Consider the following 14942-nt stretch of genomic DNA (forward strand, 5'->3'; position numbering starts at 1 on the left):
CGACGGCTTCAATTTGCGATAAAAAATGCCCGTCTGCTGCTTCCGTTTTGGGACCGGATCGATCGACTGGGTCACATGGGGCAAAAACAAAAACTAAATAAAACTCAACTAAAAAAACCCCTCTTCACTCTGTCAAGGTAATCTGGAGTATAAATTGAGGGCAGAGCATCCACGTACGACAAGTCAAGCTCGGAGTCAAAGCACCTGCTGGGGAGGCCGCTCGGCACCACCAAGGAATTCCCGCTCCATTGACGGCTATTCAAATTTATAGGTCGCCTTGTTTACATAAAGCGCCGGAACGTGCGTGCGTGTGTGCGTGTGTGCGTGTGTGCGTGCGTGGGTGGGCTCGGGGCTCTTCATCCCGTTGGAGGAAAGTGAAAGGAGATTCTTTGGAATTTCTAGGGAGGAGCGGTTAGCGTGGGGGGCTCGCATTTCTGGGGACGTGGGTTCGATTCCCAGGTGGGTACACGCTGTGTGGCGTTGGCATGTTCTTGCTCCTACACCGCAAAAACATGCATGCTAGGATAATTGTATGGTAAATTTGGGAGTCGGCCTTGCATTTCTGGGGTCGTGGGTTCGATTCCCAGGTGGGTAGACGCTTTTTGGAGTTGGTATGTTCTAGTGGATTTTCTCCGGGTACTCGCGTTTCCTCACGTTCCTCAAAAATATGCATGCTAGGCTAATTGTATGGTAAATTTGGGAGTTGGCCTTGCATTTCTGGGGTCGTGGGTTCGATTCCCAGGTGGGTCCTTGCTGTGTGGAGGTGGCATGTTCTTGTGGATTTTCTCTGGGTACTCACGTTTCCTCCCATTCCTCGAAAACATGCATGCTAGGCTAATTGTATGGTAAATTTGGGCGTCAGACTCGCATTTCCAGGGTCGTGGGTTCAATTCCCAGGTGGGTACACGCTATGTGGAGTTGGTATGTTCTTGTGGATTTTCTTTGGGTACTCTGATTCCCTCATGCATGCTAGGCTAATTGTATGGTAAATTTTGGCGTTGGCCTCGCATTTCTGGGGTCGTGGGTTTGATTCCCAGGTGGGTCCTCACTTCACTGTGTGGAGTTGGGATGTTCTTGTGGATTTTCTCTGGGTAATCGCGTTTCCTCCCATTCGTTAAAAACATGCATGCTAGGAAAATTTTTATGGTAAATTTGAGTGGGCCTTGCATTTCTGGGGTCGTGGGTTCGATTCCCAGGTGGGTACACGCTGTTTGGAGTTGGCATGTTCTAGTGGATTTTCTCCGGGTACTCGCGTTTCCTCCCATTCCTCAAAAATATGCATGCTAGGTTAATTGTATGGTAAATTTGGGAGTCGGCCTTGCATTTCTGGGGTCGTGGGTTCGATTCCCAGGTGGGTAGACACTGTTTGGAGTTAGCATGTTCTTGTGGATTTTCTCCGGGTACTTGCATTTCCTCCCATTCGTCAAAAACATGCCTGCTAGGCTAATTGTATGGTAAATGTAGGCGTCGGCCTCGTATTTCTAGGGTCGTGGGTTCGATTCCCAGGTGGGTACACGCTATGTGGAGTTGGTATGTTCTTGTGGATTTTCTTTGGGTACTCTGATTCCCTCCCACTACCCAAAAACATGCATGCTAGGGTAATTGTATGGTAAATTTAGGCGTCGGCCTCGCATTTTTGTGGTCGAGGGTTCGATTCCAGGTTGGTCCTTGCTGTGTTGGGTTTGTGTGGCTTTTCTCAAGGTGCTCCGGTTTCCTCCCAATGCTCAAAAACATGCATGCTAGGCTAATTGTATGCTAAATTGTCCCTCGTTTGGTTTTTTTCGTTGTGCCCTGCGATTGGCTGTCCACCCATTCAGGATGTCCCTTGCCTGTAGTTAGCTGGGATAAGCTCCAGCACCCCCCTCGTTGGAAGGAAAGCAAACAAACGTTTCAATCGCCCATAAAAAAAGGAAAAATCACCTTTTTGTGGACTTAAACTCAGACTTTTGAGATATAATTGAGAATTTTTTGTGTATGTTTTTAACTCATTGGCAGCGGTAGACGTCCAATCCATTCCGCCTGGAAGGCATGGCAGGAGTCATCCGATCTTACTTTCTTGAGTTCGTATAGTCGCACTTTTAAGGATAAATGCGGAGGGCGTTGCCCAACCCAAGATGGCCGCCAGCTACCCGTAAAACAAGTGCGCCCTAGCGAATGGTCGTTCATTCGACTCCTTCCCCGCTAGGCCTCCCGCTTCCAAAGGATTGGACGCCAATGAGTCGATAGCAGATGTTTTGGCGTTGATTTTGAAAGTGGGCGGAGAAATCAGATGGCTTGACGTTCCTTCTTCTCGCTCTAACATGTTGCTCATTTGCATGGCAGTTTCCCGGAGGACCGCGAGGAACGTTCCTTTGGACGCCCAACGACGTCGTCACGCTTCGGTTCGTCCACGTGGTGAGTCATCGGCAAGCACAGGTGCTCCAGCTCCGCCCACCCCGCCACTGATTGGTCGCCGAAAGACTTCACGCCAGGTATTTTTTTTTGGGGAAACCAGTTTTAGTAATTCTAAGGAAAAACGGTATGTTTTATTTAGATTTAAGTGATTTTAAATAGCACATAGTCGTTTAAAAATCTTGAATTCTACCCTAAAATAAAAAGGAGAGTTTATAAGCAAGCTCAACACATGACGTCATATTTTTTCCATTTATTCTCCATTCCAAAATACACTTCCAGATGTGTAATCATGATAAAATTTGCTTTTCTTGGGGACCATTTGGAGCGTGAAAAAAAAACTCCTTGAAGCCGTGAACAACCAAAGTCCCCAAAAAAAGATCCCTTCTGCCATGGACGACGACAGACATCTGTCGCCGTCCATGGCAGTCAACGATAATAATAAAAAAACAAAAAAACTTTAGCCGTCAGGAATTAATCATATTTGTGCAAAGAGCAGTAACAGAAGTTCAGTGCTGAATTTGTCCGTCCGTTATTTTGATTTCTAGCACCACCTGCTGGCCAAAAAGTACAAATAAATAACGCGGATGATTGTGAGCGAGTCTGGGCTCGATTCAGATTCACGCATGCGCGCGCGCACTCTCAAACACAGCTAAAACGTGGAAAAATACAAGCACTCACCAAGCAAAATAAACTTTTTTTTTTCGATTTCTTTTTTTTCTTTTTTGTGTTAAATCCCTCCCCGCGTTGGAAAGCTCGCCCTGAAAAACGAGCAACGTCGCCCGCGTTGTTCCCGTAGTGCGCGTGGAGGGGGTTGAGGTGGTTGTGGGGGGGGAGGATATCCGGGTGACCCGGATGCTCGAAATCGAGGAGAACAAAAATAATCATACGCATAATAAACCGTAAAAAAATTCAATCTTTAAGAAGCGTTCGCAGGTGTGGGCGGGACTTTGGGCCGCCGCCTTCCGCGTGCAAAGAGGGGGCGGGGGAGGCGTGGCGTTTCGTCGTGGAGAGTCGTCGGTAAACAACAGTTCCTCCGCGCGCCCGTTTCAGGATCCGTGCGATAGGGGGCGCTCTAGCTCTGTCCAAAAGGATGAGGTCCTTCAACACCCTGAAAAAATAAATAAAAGAAATCAAGGTTAAGTGTGTTTACATTTTTGATTCCTTTCACTTCTGTTTTTTAGCGTGTGGGTGTAGCCAGCGCTATTGCGGTTTGATATTCATCCATATATAATATATATGCCAAACCTGGCTGCGTCTATAAAAACGGTGCGTCCTTTGTGTGTTTAAAATACAGAAATAGCACTTGTTACTGACACTACTAAAAATACGATGCGCCGTATAGTCGTGAAAATACGGTATTTTGAATCTTTCAGACATTAACTTAAAATGCTCTATCATATTAAATGCTAAGTGTTTTCTAGTACATTTTTTTTTACTTTTCTACAAATGTATTCATTTTTGCTATTTTTAATGACAAAGGGAAAAAAAAAGTATATTTACTTGATTTAAATGATTTCCAATGTGCAAAAAATAAAATCACACATCTTAGCTTCTTTGAATTAAATCTATTTTCTCTACTTGCTATGATTGATTTGTAATGAAAAAAATGGCGACATTAACAAATAGTTGTGTTTGGAAAGGTAGCATTAGCATTAGCATTTGCAAAATGGGAATTAGAAGACAGAAGGGTACCTGGCCACGCGTCACCGGCGTCCGATTGTCGGCCGGCCCGTCGGCGTTTGGCGACGGCGCCTCGTCGGCGTCTCGTTTGTTTTTGTGCGGCGAGGCGAAGGGGTTGAAGTCGTCTTGCACGTCGCGCTGGGGTTGCGTGTTGAACTCCGTCTCGAAGGACGACAGCTGCTGCGTCACCCCCAGGAGGCCGCCCACCTCCACGCTTAGGATCACCCAGATCACGTCTGGACACCAAACCATTTTTGCGGTCAATTTTAACGTGCGTGGCAATGAGAGAATAGCGTGGCTATGGCTAGCATGCTAGCAGACATCAGAAATTCGTTCGTTCGGGAGATTTTTTTTAGTGGGCGGGGCCAAGGCCGCTTTAGGATCAAATTTCATTATGAAGCCTTTTTGGTCACTTTTTTTGAATGAGCGGCGTCCAAAATATGGTCGGCTAGGATTTGTCGTACCTCCGTAGAATAAGCCGGCGGCGGTGCACATCCTCCACTGGCCTTGGTACATGCCGGGGGAGGCGGGGCTCCTCATCTGCACGCTGACGTCGGCCACTTGTCGCGGCTCCAGACACTTGACCATCACCGCGTTGACGTGACCGAACTGGTCGCCGCCGATGTACTTGAGGCACACGCCCGCCGGCCACGACTCACCGCCTGCGACAAAAAAACGTGCGTTGACGGAGGCTCGCGACGGTACACGGTCGATTGGTCGCCGGTCTTTTGGTCCTCCCAATCCTTAAAAACATGCATGCTAGGCTAATTGTATGCTAAATTGGCCCTCGCTATATGTGATTGGTTGTTTTTTTTCCCTTGTGCCCTGCGATTGTCTGTCCACCCATTCGGGATGTCCCTTACCTGTTAGCTAGGATAGGCTCCAGCACCCCCCCATGTTGGAAGGAAAGCAAACATTGTTTCAATTTCAGCAGTCATTCGATCTTACTCCATCCTTCAACTTTTATTTCTTGAGCTCGTATAGTCGTACTTTTAAGGATAAATGCGGAGGGCGTTGCCCTACCCAAGATGGCCACGGTCGATTGGTCGCCGAGCTTTTGGTCGCACGGAAGGTTATTGATAATTACCATTTAAATGGTTGCTCAAATTCCCTAAATACAAACTGCGAATTATTATTTAGTCATTCTTAAGCCCTATTAATTATTAGGCTAAAGAAAAGCTCCAAATTTCCCATACTTTTATTGTGTTTTGTTGGAGAACTTGTTAAGACCGTGACTGACGCCGCTTCTTAAAGGGACAGCGCATGTACATACAAACTCTTCTACACTCACACGTGGGCTCAGTGAAACTGCTCATGGCCATTGTTGGCTTTTATTCATGCGTAGACCGTCTTGTTTTATCTTGTTTTGTCGCCGGTCTTTTGGTTGCCCATTGTCGCGGTCCGGGCGACCAAAAGACGGCGGCCAAAAGACCGGCGACCAAAAGACCGGCGACCAATCGACCGCACACAACTCGCGACGCCGTGGAAATGTTTAGTTTGTTCCGGCGCGCATACCCGAGTTCTGTATCCTCCAGGTTTTGGTGAAGGGGGTGTCCGGCGGCACCGACTCGCCCTCTCCGATGGTCACGTCTTCCACGAAGGACATGGCGGGCGCGTTGACGCTGGGACTCTCGAAGTCGTAGTAAGCACCGATGGCCGCCTGGAGGTTCCTGGTGGAGGGGTGAGTTCAGCAAAAACAATTCTGAGCGATGAGACATTAAAATGACACCATACTTTTCATGAAGTAAAAAAGTGTGAAATGAACTTTCGTCCGACCCAAAATGGCCACCATAAAAAAAGAGGCGCCTTCCGTGGATTTAAATGAATTCAGATTTAAAGCATTGTCTGACTGGGTCATGATAACCATTGCTTTAATTTTCCAGTATGCAGTAATTAAATATAAAGATTTTTTTTTTAAGTACAGTATCGGGCATCCCAAAAGGGTGCAACACTATTATTTAGCTTATTTAACAAAAAAATGGCTGTGTGTTAAGACCTACCGTATGCATGCATGTACATTTATGTGTATGTATGTATGTATATATGTCCTAAGCAACACGCTTACTTAATTATATATTTATTCATGTATTTATTTCTTGACCTACTTATTACCTATCTATTTATGTCTAAAATGCCTTTCCTATTCCTGCATCCTCACCCTCTTGCCACTGGAACAACGAAATTTCCCGAATACGGGATGAATAAAGTTATAAAGTTATCCAATTTATTGCCATCAGTGGCATTCAATATTTTAAAAATGGACCAAACTACTTCCGAGCCTTAGCCTCGTTTCAAAACGATGCAAAAAACTATAAAAAAATAAAAATAAAAAATACATTCCACATTTCGGCAATATTGACCTAACAATTAGTTAAAATTCCTTTAGTGAAAATGTACTATTAGCTAGCCAGCTAATACTCGCTTACAGCAGTGTCGGTGTATTTTTTAAGAATCGAATTATTTGTCAGTCCGCATTACAAAACGGTAGTTTAGTCAATTTTGTTTCCCTAAATAGTGTAAAGATTTGTTTATTTCCGCCCATGCATCCGGAGCCGTGTCGTCACACGAACACGCACGTTACGTGGCTGACGTAACGTCGAACGAGTGGTAGCCTGAGCGCGGGCTAGCTCAAGCGGGAGCCTCGCGAAGCTTTCCAAACCACCTCGGCGCTCGAATATGCACGCTTTCCCCTTTCAAATTCGAACGTCGAACGTGCGCGAAGCCCTTTCCGACGACGAGGAAAGCGACGCGCGAGCGGTTGAAATAAAAGCGAAAGTAACTAACCTAACTCAACGCGCTGCTTCGCCTCCATTTTCTGAGCACGTCAAAGCTAACGAGCTAATTGATGCGGCTAACTCACCCGTCCCGTGACATAACAAGCAAGACATGCCGAGACATGACAACCCGGGCGGTGATCTACTCCTCCTCCTCATCGTCCGCGTCCTCATCCCCCGCACTCACCAGTTGGTCATGTCCAGGAAGAAGGCGCAGCCGGCCGGGTTGAGCTGGAAGCCCAGCAGCCTCTGGAACTCGGTGATGAGGACGTCCTTGTCCGTGGTGCCCATGCAGCTGAACTTCTGCATGAGCTCCGCGTCCACGTCCATGTCCGTGCCCTCCATGAGGGTGGCGAGGGAGAGGAGGGGAGGAGGAGGGCGGGCTAAGGGGTGGGGGAAGCCTCTCTCTCTCTCTCAGTCGGGTCCGAGGCCTCGTCTAGCCATAACAAGCTGCCCAACCGCCACAACAACAAGCGTCAATGCGCATGGCACGACAAGGGGGACGAAGTTTGACGTTGCAACAAGCTAGCGCGTCACCTGCGCCAATCACGTCGTTGCTGATGACGTCGTCTGTTGCTATTTGCAGCCCTCTTCCGATTGGCTTGCCGTTCGCTATCATAAATTTCCATACTGTTTAGTTTTTTTTATTATCATTTTTTGGCGAAGGACACGTTAAAATATGTACATGATTTTTCTAGGTGTTTCGATATTATAGCGTGACAACGATCTTAAATTACTTTGTTTTTTAAATAGTCACGTAAGCTGTGCTTGAACTTTTTTTTGGTGCAAACAGGGGTAAATACCGCTATTTTTATTTACTGTTCTGAATGTAGGTAAGCTTTGTGTTAGACATAACGTTGTTTCCGTTGCATACGCACCGGAACTATATATGGACAGAAGAATTTCTACTGGGAAGCTTTATCGAGAACACCACGTTAGCGCGGTCAACCAATGGTGTTATTCGTCGTCACTTGTCGATCGTTTTGCATCGTTGCTCTTCGCCTATTATTACCTTTTTAGTATTTTAATGGAGTAAAGAACTCATAGTACATCCGCAAAATAAATCTTCAGACAAAATCCTACTTAACAAAAGTATGTCAGATTAAACTAACCAAAATAAAGACAGCAGCATGTCCAGACACAATCGGATGTGACGTTAATTACATGCCGCGGCATTAGCGGATGTGACGTATATCCCTCGCGGCATCTGTATGTGAGTGCCGCAAAACACGCGAATTCATTCCTGTCAAATTACACTTTTGACACTTTCCGTATTGGACTTCTCAATGAGGTAATTTCATTTATAATTGTGCAACAATTGATGACAGTTGAATAACAATTACGAAGGAAGGTGACTTTGTCATTTTATCTGGATTGTGCCAGGTACAGGGTTCATGGCTCGGGTTGTTGGTCCCGTCTCTTCCTCCTCGGACCCCTACCGGTCCGGACACGCGTGGTCCGGGTCTACAGTGGGCCGGGTCCAGCTAGTTCCCAAGCTTTGAAGGAACGAGTGCTGTCTGTCTTACAGGTACATCACCCATATGTTAATTTAGGGCAGGGGTCAGGAACCTTTTTGACGAAGAGAGCTATAAACAATTCATATTTTCTAATGTTATTCCTTGAGAGCCATACTCCGTATTTAAAAGTCAAAATACATGTAAATGGGTCTTTTATTTTAGTAATTCCACCACTTTTAAAGTGAAAAAAAATAATACTTTTGACAACAAGTTTCTAATCAATGAGAGTATGCATTCTAGCAGAGTCTAATGCAAAAAAGAAGAAGACTAAAGCAGCACTGGACGTAGTATCTCAATTCTGTCACCAGCGGGTTCCATATTTTAGCTCACAGGTTAGCGAAGAGCCAGATGCACCCATCGAAAGAGCCGCATGTGGCTCCCGAGCCATAGGTTCCCTAGCCCTGATTTAGGGGGAGAAAAAAATGAAAGCTGTTTTAACCTTGTTGATTGGTTTCATGACTTTCAGTCATTATAACTGGTAACATGTCAAAATGACTGCGTTTCAATGTAAAACTTCATTTTGTTAGTCTGGTTCACCCTTAGTCACAAGCTAATTTTTAGGGGGGAAAAATTATACAGGAATACGCCACTCGTATATTTTTGATCATTTTATTTTTTGTGTGTGTTCAGCACGCAGGTCGAATCGGACAACAGTGGAGTCAAAAGTCAGCCAAGATGGCCGCCGCCACCATGAACCGCTGGTGGGAGAAGTACGAGGAGTTTGTGGGTCTCATCGAGGTCCGCCACGCGCAGACTAAGGTCACCGAGGTCAGTAAACACCCGAGAACCATTTAATGGAGATGACGCCGCTCCCTCCACTTTTGTCAATACGCCGTCAATCCCGCCCCCCCCAGGCCGAGGCCGAGTTCCTGGTGTCCAGGGGGGTCGTCCGCGAGGCCCACGCCGGCCTGGAGGCCACGGCGAAGCGCGTGAAGGAGGCCCGCGCCCGCCTGGACCGCGTGTCCCGGGAGGAAGCGCATTACCTGGAACTGGCCACGCTGGAGCACAAACTGCTGCAGGAGGAACGGCGCCTGCGGGCGGCCCACGGGCACGCCGAGGCGGCCGAGCGCGAGCGCTTCGCCGCCTTCTCGGCCGCCGTGCGGGAGAGTCACGAGAAGGAGCGGGCGCGGGCCGAGCGCACCAAGAACTGGTCGCTGGTCGGCTCCGTGCTCGGCGCCCTAATCGGCGTCCTGGGGTCCACGTACGTCAATCGAGTGCGCTTGCAGGTAAGGAAGTGGACGCAAATCGGGTTCAAACCCACCAGCGAATGGATTTGTCCCGTTTTCATTGTTTGGTGATTGCGCGCGACCTAAAAATGGAACAAATTCTCCTAAACACGTCCAATCCGTTTGATTGAATCGGACGTAGATCGCCGTAAATGGTGAACAATTTAGTCAATTTTGTGTATTAGCTTGGTTTTAATTTAAAAACTAGTTTCTATATCAGTTTAAAAACAGTATAAACTGTAGTTATTTTTTTAAAAAAATATAAAAAATACATGTGTATTTTATTCCTTAAAAACTTGTTCTTTTTACATTTTTATTGTTTAATTAGGACAAAGAAAAATGAGTCAATTTTCTTTTTTAGTTTGTTTATTATTTGAATAAGCAAAAAAAAAGTTTCATCATGACTTCTATTGGATTTTATTCAAAAAAGCTATTTTTTATGATTATTTTTAATTGAATGTTACTTTTGTAAACAAATTTGAATTGAAAAAAAAACACAGTTTAAAGTTCTTGTTGATTAAATTCAAACAATACAGGAAAAGCAATACATACAGTCTTCCTTCAATTATTGCGACTTCACTTATCGTGATTTTTTTCTGCTATTAATATTATATATTTGTTAAAGTTCATAAAAAATGTGAAAATCCACGCTGAAACTTGTAAGTAGAAGCCACTCTTGCTACTAGGACTAGAACGCCATAGTAGCACGACAGTAAATATTGTTACACTTTGACCCTCTGACAAAATAAAATGTCCTATTTTTTTCCCTGATCATAATATTTTGCGTCAAAAATGATTTTCCAGGAGCTGAAAAGTCTCCTGCTGGAGGCCCAGAAAGGTCCGGAAACCCTGCAGGAAGCCCTCCGAGTCCAAGCCGGGAACCATCGCTCGCAACAGGAAGAACTGGCGGCCCTCATCCACGGCCTCAGGGCGGCCGTCCCCCGTGGGCCCGAGACCGGACTGACCGAGGCCCCGCCCCCGCAAGAAACCGGGCCCATCCTCGCCACACTTTCGCCTCAGATGGCCGAGCTCCGCCGAGACGTGGGCGGAGTCCGCGGCGAGCTCTCCCGCGTGAGGAAGCTCCTGGAAGGCGGGGCCCGCCGGGGACCCCAGCAGCAGACGTCGGCGGGGGACACGCGGAGGACGCTGTGCAACGCCGCCATCTCGTACACGGCCGCCGCCTTCACCGTGGCGGCCGTGTACGCGTTGCTCCGGGGGGCCACTTAAGAGGCAAGCCAGGTCGTCGTCACCGCCGTCTTCGTCGCTTGCGCCGCCCCACTGGGACCAATCAATCAATCGTTTGTAATGAAGACTGAACGCTGCTTTGTGGCCAGCAGAGGGCGCCAAATTCCACTGGAGACACATTGAATTGAATGCTTTTATTGTCATTATACAAGTAGAAAGAGATTTAAAGCTTTCACCACCACAAGTGCACAAATAACAGACAGACAAATAAATAATCAATACATGAGAAATGAATCTATAAGTAGTCCAAGTGAGAGAAAATCATGAGAAATATTAATTTTAACACAAGTTAAAGTTCGCCTAAAATTCTTCCATTTGTTAAACATGGCCATTTATAATATATGGTCATATTGCACAGATTTTTAGAAGATCAAAATGGTGCAGGAAATGTTTTTGATTTTTTTTAGTATTAACTAATTAGTTGTCAATGGCAACAGAACGTCCACACGTACGCCAGACTTCCCAGTTGAAATGGATTTGACGGTTAGAACCGTCAATGGCGGTGAATGAGTTCAGGGGCTAATCTTCCAGAGATATAAAGATCATCTTTTATCAAAAGTCCATCTTGTCCATGACTATTGTTTCCCTCTGAATTGTTTGTCGACAGGAAATGATCACGATAAAACAAAAATGTACCTCAAATCTCTCATTCCTTACCTTTATCTCCTCCGCAAAGATTCGGCGAAGGAGACATTTTCACGCCGCAACGACATTTGAGCAAAGGTGACTACATTTTTTTTATCTTTACGCATTTTTTTCGCATCGTAATAACTACAAAATTCTTCAGAACAAGTTTGTTCCATTCTTAAATATGAGTTTATCGAGCGTAGAGGTCCATCTGTTTGACCTGGGAGGGTTGGCAGCCAATGAACATCTGTTCACTCGTCCTCCTGCTGCCCCTTGTCTGGCTGGGATGTGCTCTGGCACCCCCCGCGAGCCTTGTGAGGATAATCGGTAGAGAAAATGCATGAATAAATCTATTTTTAATGCTTTTTAAAGACAATAATCAAAGTTGGCTTTGACATCTATTGACTCCTCATCTCGTTTTGTGAACTGCTTTATCCTCACTAGGGTTATAAAAGGGAAATAAAATTGTTTGTCGTTGTAATTTTCCGTCCGCGTCAGTCATCCCGCGTAAATCCCGCAACAGCTGACCCGTCTTTTCTTAGCACCACCCTCATTTCCTCATTCCAAACTCAAAAAGTCACGGAAAGAAGATCCCTGTGAAGATTAGCGTTTGCGCCATTGTGGAATTTCATTTCTGTGTGACAATATTTCATAAGCTCAATTCATCATGTTTATATTTTTTAATTTTTTTTAGGGAACCTCATCATGTCAAGAAGAAGCTGCAGAAAAGTGCATTTTTTCTTGGGGGAGGAGCATCACATGACCATGAAATCCGGTCAGTGTGTGTGTGTGTGTGTGTGTGTGTACATAATCAGTGTGTGCCTGTGTACATAAAAGCCGTGAAACTTTTTAAACGACCCATTCCGATGTCTTGAAGGTCGTTTTTTTTTATGAGCGAGCTAATTATTTAACAGCTTCCTTCTGCTAACGTCCCCGCGGAAAGTTTTACTTCGGGGAATCGATCACGGGACGCCGTCCCTCCAGGCTATTCCAAGTCCACTGTTTAGACAATCTGCATTCCTTCTAGTTTTAATTTTTTTTAATGCTTTGATTGAAGCAGAACGACATGCGGAAACGGTTATAAATCAGGTTTATGTTTGTGGTTAGTAATTTTTTTAATAAACCGATAAATGAAAGGATTTCGTACTCGTCTCTCACGAAGGAAAATTATTTTATGGCGGCGTTTTGCATTCTTTAATAATTAACAGGAAAACATCCAGAGGGTTTTAGGTACAATTTAGCTCGGTGTTAACCTTAAAATCGGAATTTTAAAAGAAATACAAGTAAAAACATCTGCTTGAAAATGCAACTTTGAAAAATAATTGATTGCTTTTTTATATATATTTCCCCCTTTTAAGTGAAAAAAAAAAATAGATTCTAACTGCGTCTTTTTTGCTGCCATCTACTGGTGGTTGTGTGCCAGTAAAACTGTTTTCAAAAAAAAAAATGCCAAAAATGTGCAAACATTCAGTTAAAAACTGTTGTCGTTACCAAAATGGATCGATAATTGCTAATATTGCAAAGTTAGATACAAGAATCGAATGATTATGATATATTATATGCAAATTGAGAAAATCCAAATTTGAAAATTAATTGATTGCTTTTCATATATATTTCTCTTTTAAAGTGAAAAAGATTAATTTAGATTCTAAATGCGTCCCTTTTGCTGCCATCTACTGGTGTTTGTGCGCCGGTAAAACTGTTTTCCAAACAATTTAGTCGCCAAAAATGTGCAAAAATTCCGTTGAAAACTGTTATGGATCAATAATTGCTAATATTACAAAGTTGGATACAAAAATCGATGCGGATATATGTACAGTAATCCCTCGAATATCGCGGCTTCACTACATCGCTGATTTTTCTGGGGGAATTCTTTTTGTAAGTTCATTAAAAAAAATCTTTTTTTTTTTTTTTTTTTTTTAAATAAGTGTGACCCTACTTGGCGGTTTTTCGTTTATCGCGGCCATGTCTGGTCTACATTAACCGCGATTACCCGGTTGGACCTCGATCGCCGTCAATGGCACAAACGTCGGATAGGACGAAAAAGTAGCGGTGGAAAAATGGAAGGGGAAGGAAACGCATTTCCAGGACGGAGGTCGGCGAGTTCAACCGAGCGGGGATTAGTTTGCGGGGGTGTCTGTCTAGACGCCTCGTGTGCGTGTGAAAAGTGTCGCTATAGAAATGGGGGGGCATTTTGTCGGGAACGCCATTCTGCGCCCGGGGGTCGCCGAGTTCACGCGGTGGCTTCTGCTACTTAACTTGTCTACGTCCAATTGAATCGGCGCCCAAAAGATTTGGCCAAAAATGGCGCTTATGAGTAAAAATTGAGTCGCCATGACGCTTGACAACGATAAATCGAGGTCAAGCACCCCCGGGCCGTGTTCTCGGGGCTTCCATTTGGCTCGCTAAAGACATCTGGAGGAGTTGGCGACCGATCATTACGATGAAAAGTAGCTCAGTGGAACGCGACGCACAAAGCTTTTTCTGGCCAACAAGGTTCGCGTGTCAATGCGGGGTGCCTTAGCAACGCTGTTGACGATAGTGTGTTTAAAAGATGGATGGTGTCCAAACATAGCTCTGTTGAAAGGGTGGCCGTAAAACCAAAGACACAAAGAGACAACATTTTTGTGTGAGAGTCAAAGAGACAGACAAACAGAAACACACAATTAATTAATATTCAACCTTAACCCCTGCCAAATTATTTTTGAAATATTTTTGTGTGTGTTTTAAGAGAGTAAAAATGAGAGAAACTAAAAATGAGGGTCGATACAAAATATGATGAGAAGCAAAGAGCCGCATGTGGCTCGGGAGCCGCGTTTTCGCCACTCCTGCTCAAGTGAATGCAAACAATTGCATTTTTTTTTCAGTCCCAAAGCTGGTTTGATGTGAAATTTGATTGATTGACATGTTGCTCACAATTGGACCCATGAAAATAAACACGTGGGCAGCCATTTTGGGGCTTCATGGTTTCTTTAAATTGAAACTATTTATGATTTTTTTTCTTTTTTTCCGCCCAAAACCAGTTTGGCTGAGCCACATGCAAGCGGGAAATTAGACCCACAGAAAAGTCTTTGTTTTAAAACAAACAAGTCGCTCATTTAGCATTTGGATTGTGGGCTCCTTCAGATAACCTTTTATTTTTTATTTTTTTTTAAACCAAGCCCCCAAAACCGGTTTGAGCCAGCTCCATGAAATTTGGGAGATGTAGAAAAATTTGATCTAGCAAAAAAAGTCTGAATGACCGTGACATTTTGCAGGGCCAAATCCATTGCAATTTATGTCATCACCTACTTTTCACCCAGTTAATCTTGGCTCATTTACAGAATTAATTTTCATAAAATAACTCATTTACTAAAACATTTTTAATCCCCCACTTTTACTACGTCTCACCGTGAATAAAATACGGTCCCCGATTTGATTTCTTATCTGGCGTCATCTTATTAATATAATTATATGAGCCAATCAATCTCAATCTTTCG

At 44.6% G+C, this 14942-nt stretch overlaps 3 protein-coding genes and 1 long non-coding RNA gene across 4 annotated transcripts in view; 2 read left to right on the forward strand and 2 right to left on the reverse strand.

Moving 5' to 3' along the window:
* spdef (SAM pointed domain containing ets transcription factor) overlaps positions 1-222 on the reverse strand; it is a 9857-nt gene extending 9635 nt beyond the window's left edge. The window contains exon 1 of the mRNA XM_077603147.1: positions 1-222. This exon is cut by the window's left edge and continues 29 nt beyond it. The gene's annotated coding sequence lies outside the window, so the exon portion shown is untranslated.
* LOC144075778 (uncharacterized) overlaps positions 1-2614 on the forward strand; it is an 11613-nt gene extending 8999 nt beyond the window's left edge. The window contains exon 3 of the long non-coding RNA XR_013300630.1: positions 2323-2614. This is a non-coding gene — a long non-coding RNA (uncharacterized LOC144075778). The remainder of the gene's footprint in view (positions 1-2322) is intronic.
* Positions 2615-2629: 15 nt separating this feature from the next.
* On the reverse strand, positions 2630-7376 carry LOC144075776 (protein ILRUN-like). The gene is made up of 5 exons (XM_077603146.1): positions 7036-7376; positions 5590-5744; positions 4539-4736; positions 4087-4310; positions 2630-3502 (listed from the first exon to the last, which is right to left on the reverse strand). Exons 1-5 carry the CDS (start codon positions 7191-7193, stop codon positions 3467-3469), a joined length of 771 nt encoding a protein of 256 aa, XP_077459272.1. The 5' UTR covers positions 7194-7376; the 3' UTR covers positions 2630-3466.
* A 382-nt stretch (positions 7377-7758) lies between these two features.
* On the forward strand, positions 7759-12602 carry ccdc51 (coiled-coil domain containing 51). Its single transcript, XM_077603145.1, has 7 exons — positions 7759-8139; positions 8232-8376; positions 8996-9133; positions 9220-9591; positions 10396-10821; positions 11513-11559; positions 12158-12602. Exons 1-5 carry the CDS (start codon positions 8135-8137, stop codon positions 10816-10818), a joined length of 1083 nt encoding a protein of 360 aa, XP_077459271.1. The 5' UTR covers positions 7759-8134; the 3' UTR covers positions 10819-10821; positions 11513-11559; positions 12158-12602.
* Positions 12603-14942: the final 2340 nt, after the last annotated feature.

Source organism: Stigmatopora argus, chromosome 6, assembly GCF_051989625.1.
Source record: "Stigmatopora argus isolate UIUO_Sarg chromosome 6, RoL_Sarg_1.0, whole genome shotgun sequence".
NCBI lineage: Eukaryota > Metazoa > Chordata > Actinopteri > Syngnathiformes > Syngnathidae > Stigmatopora > Stigmatopora argus.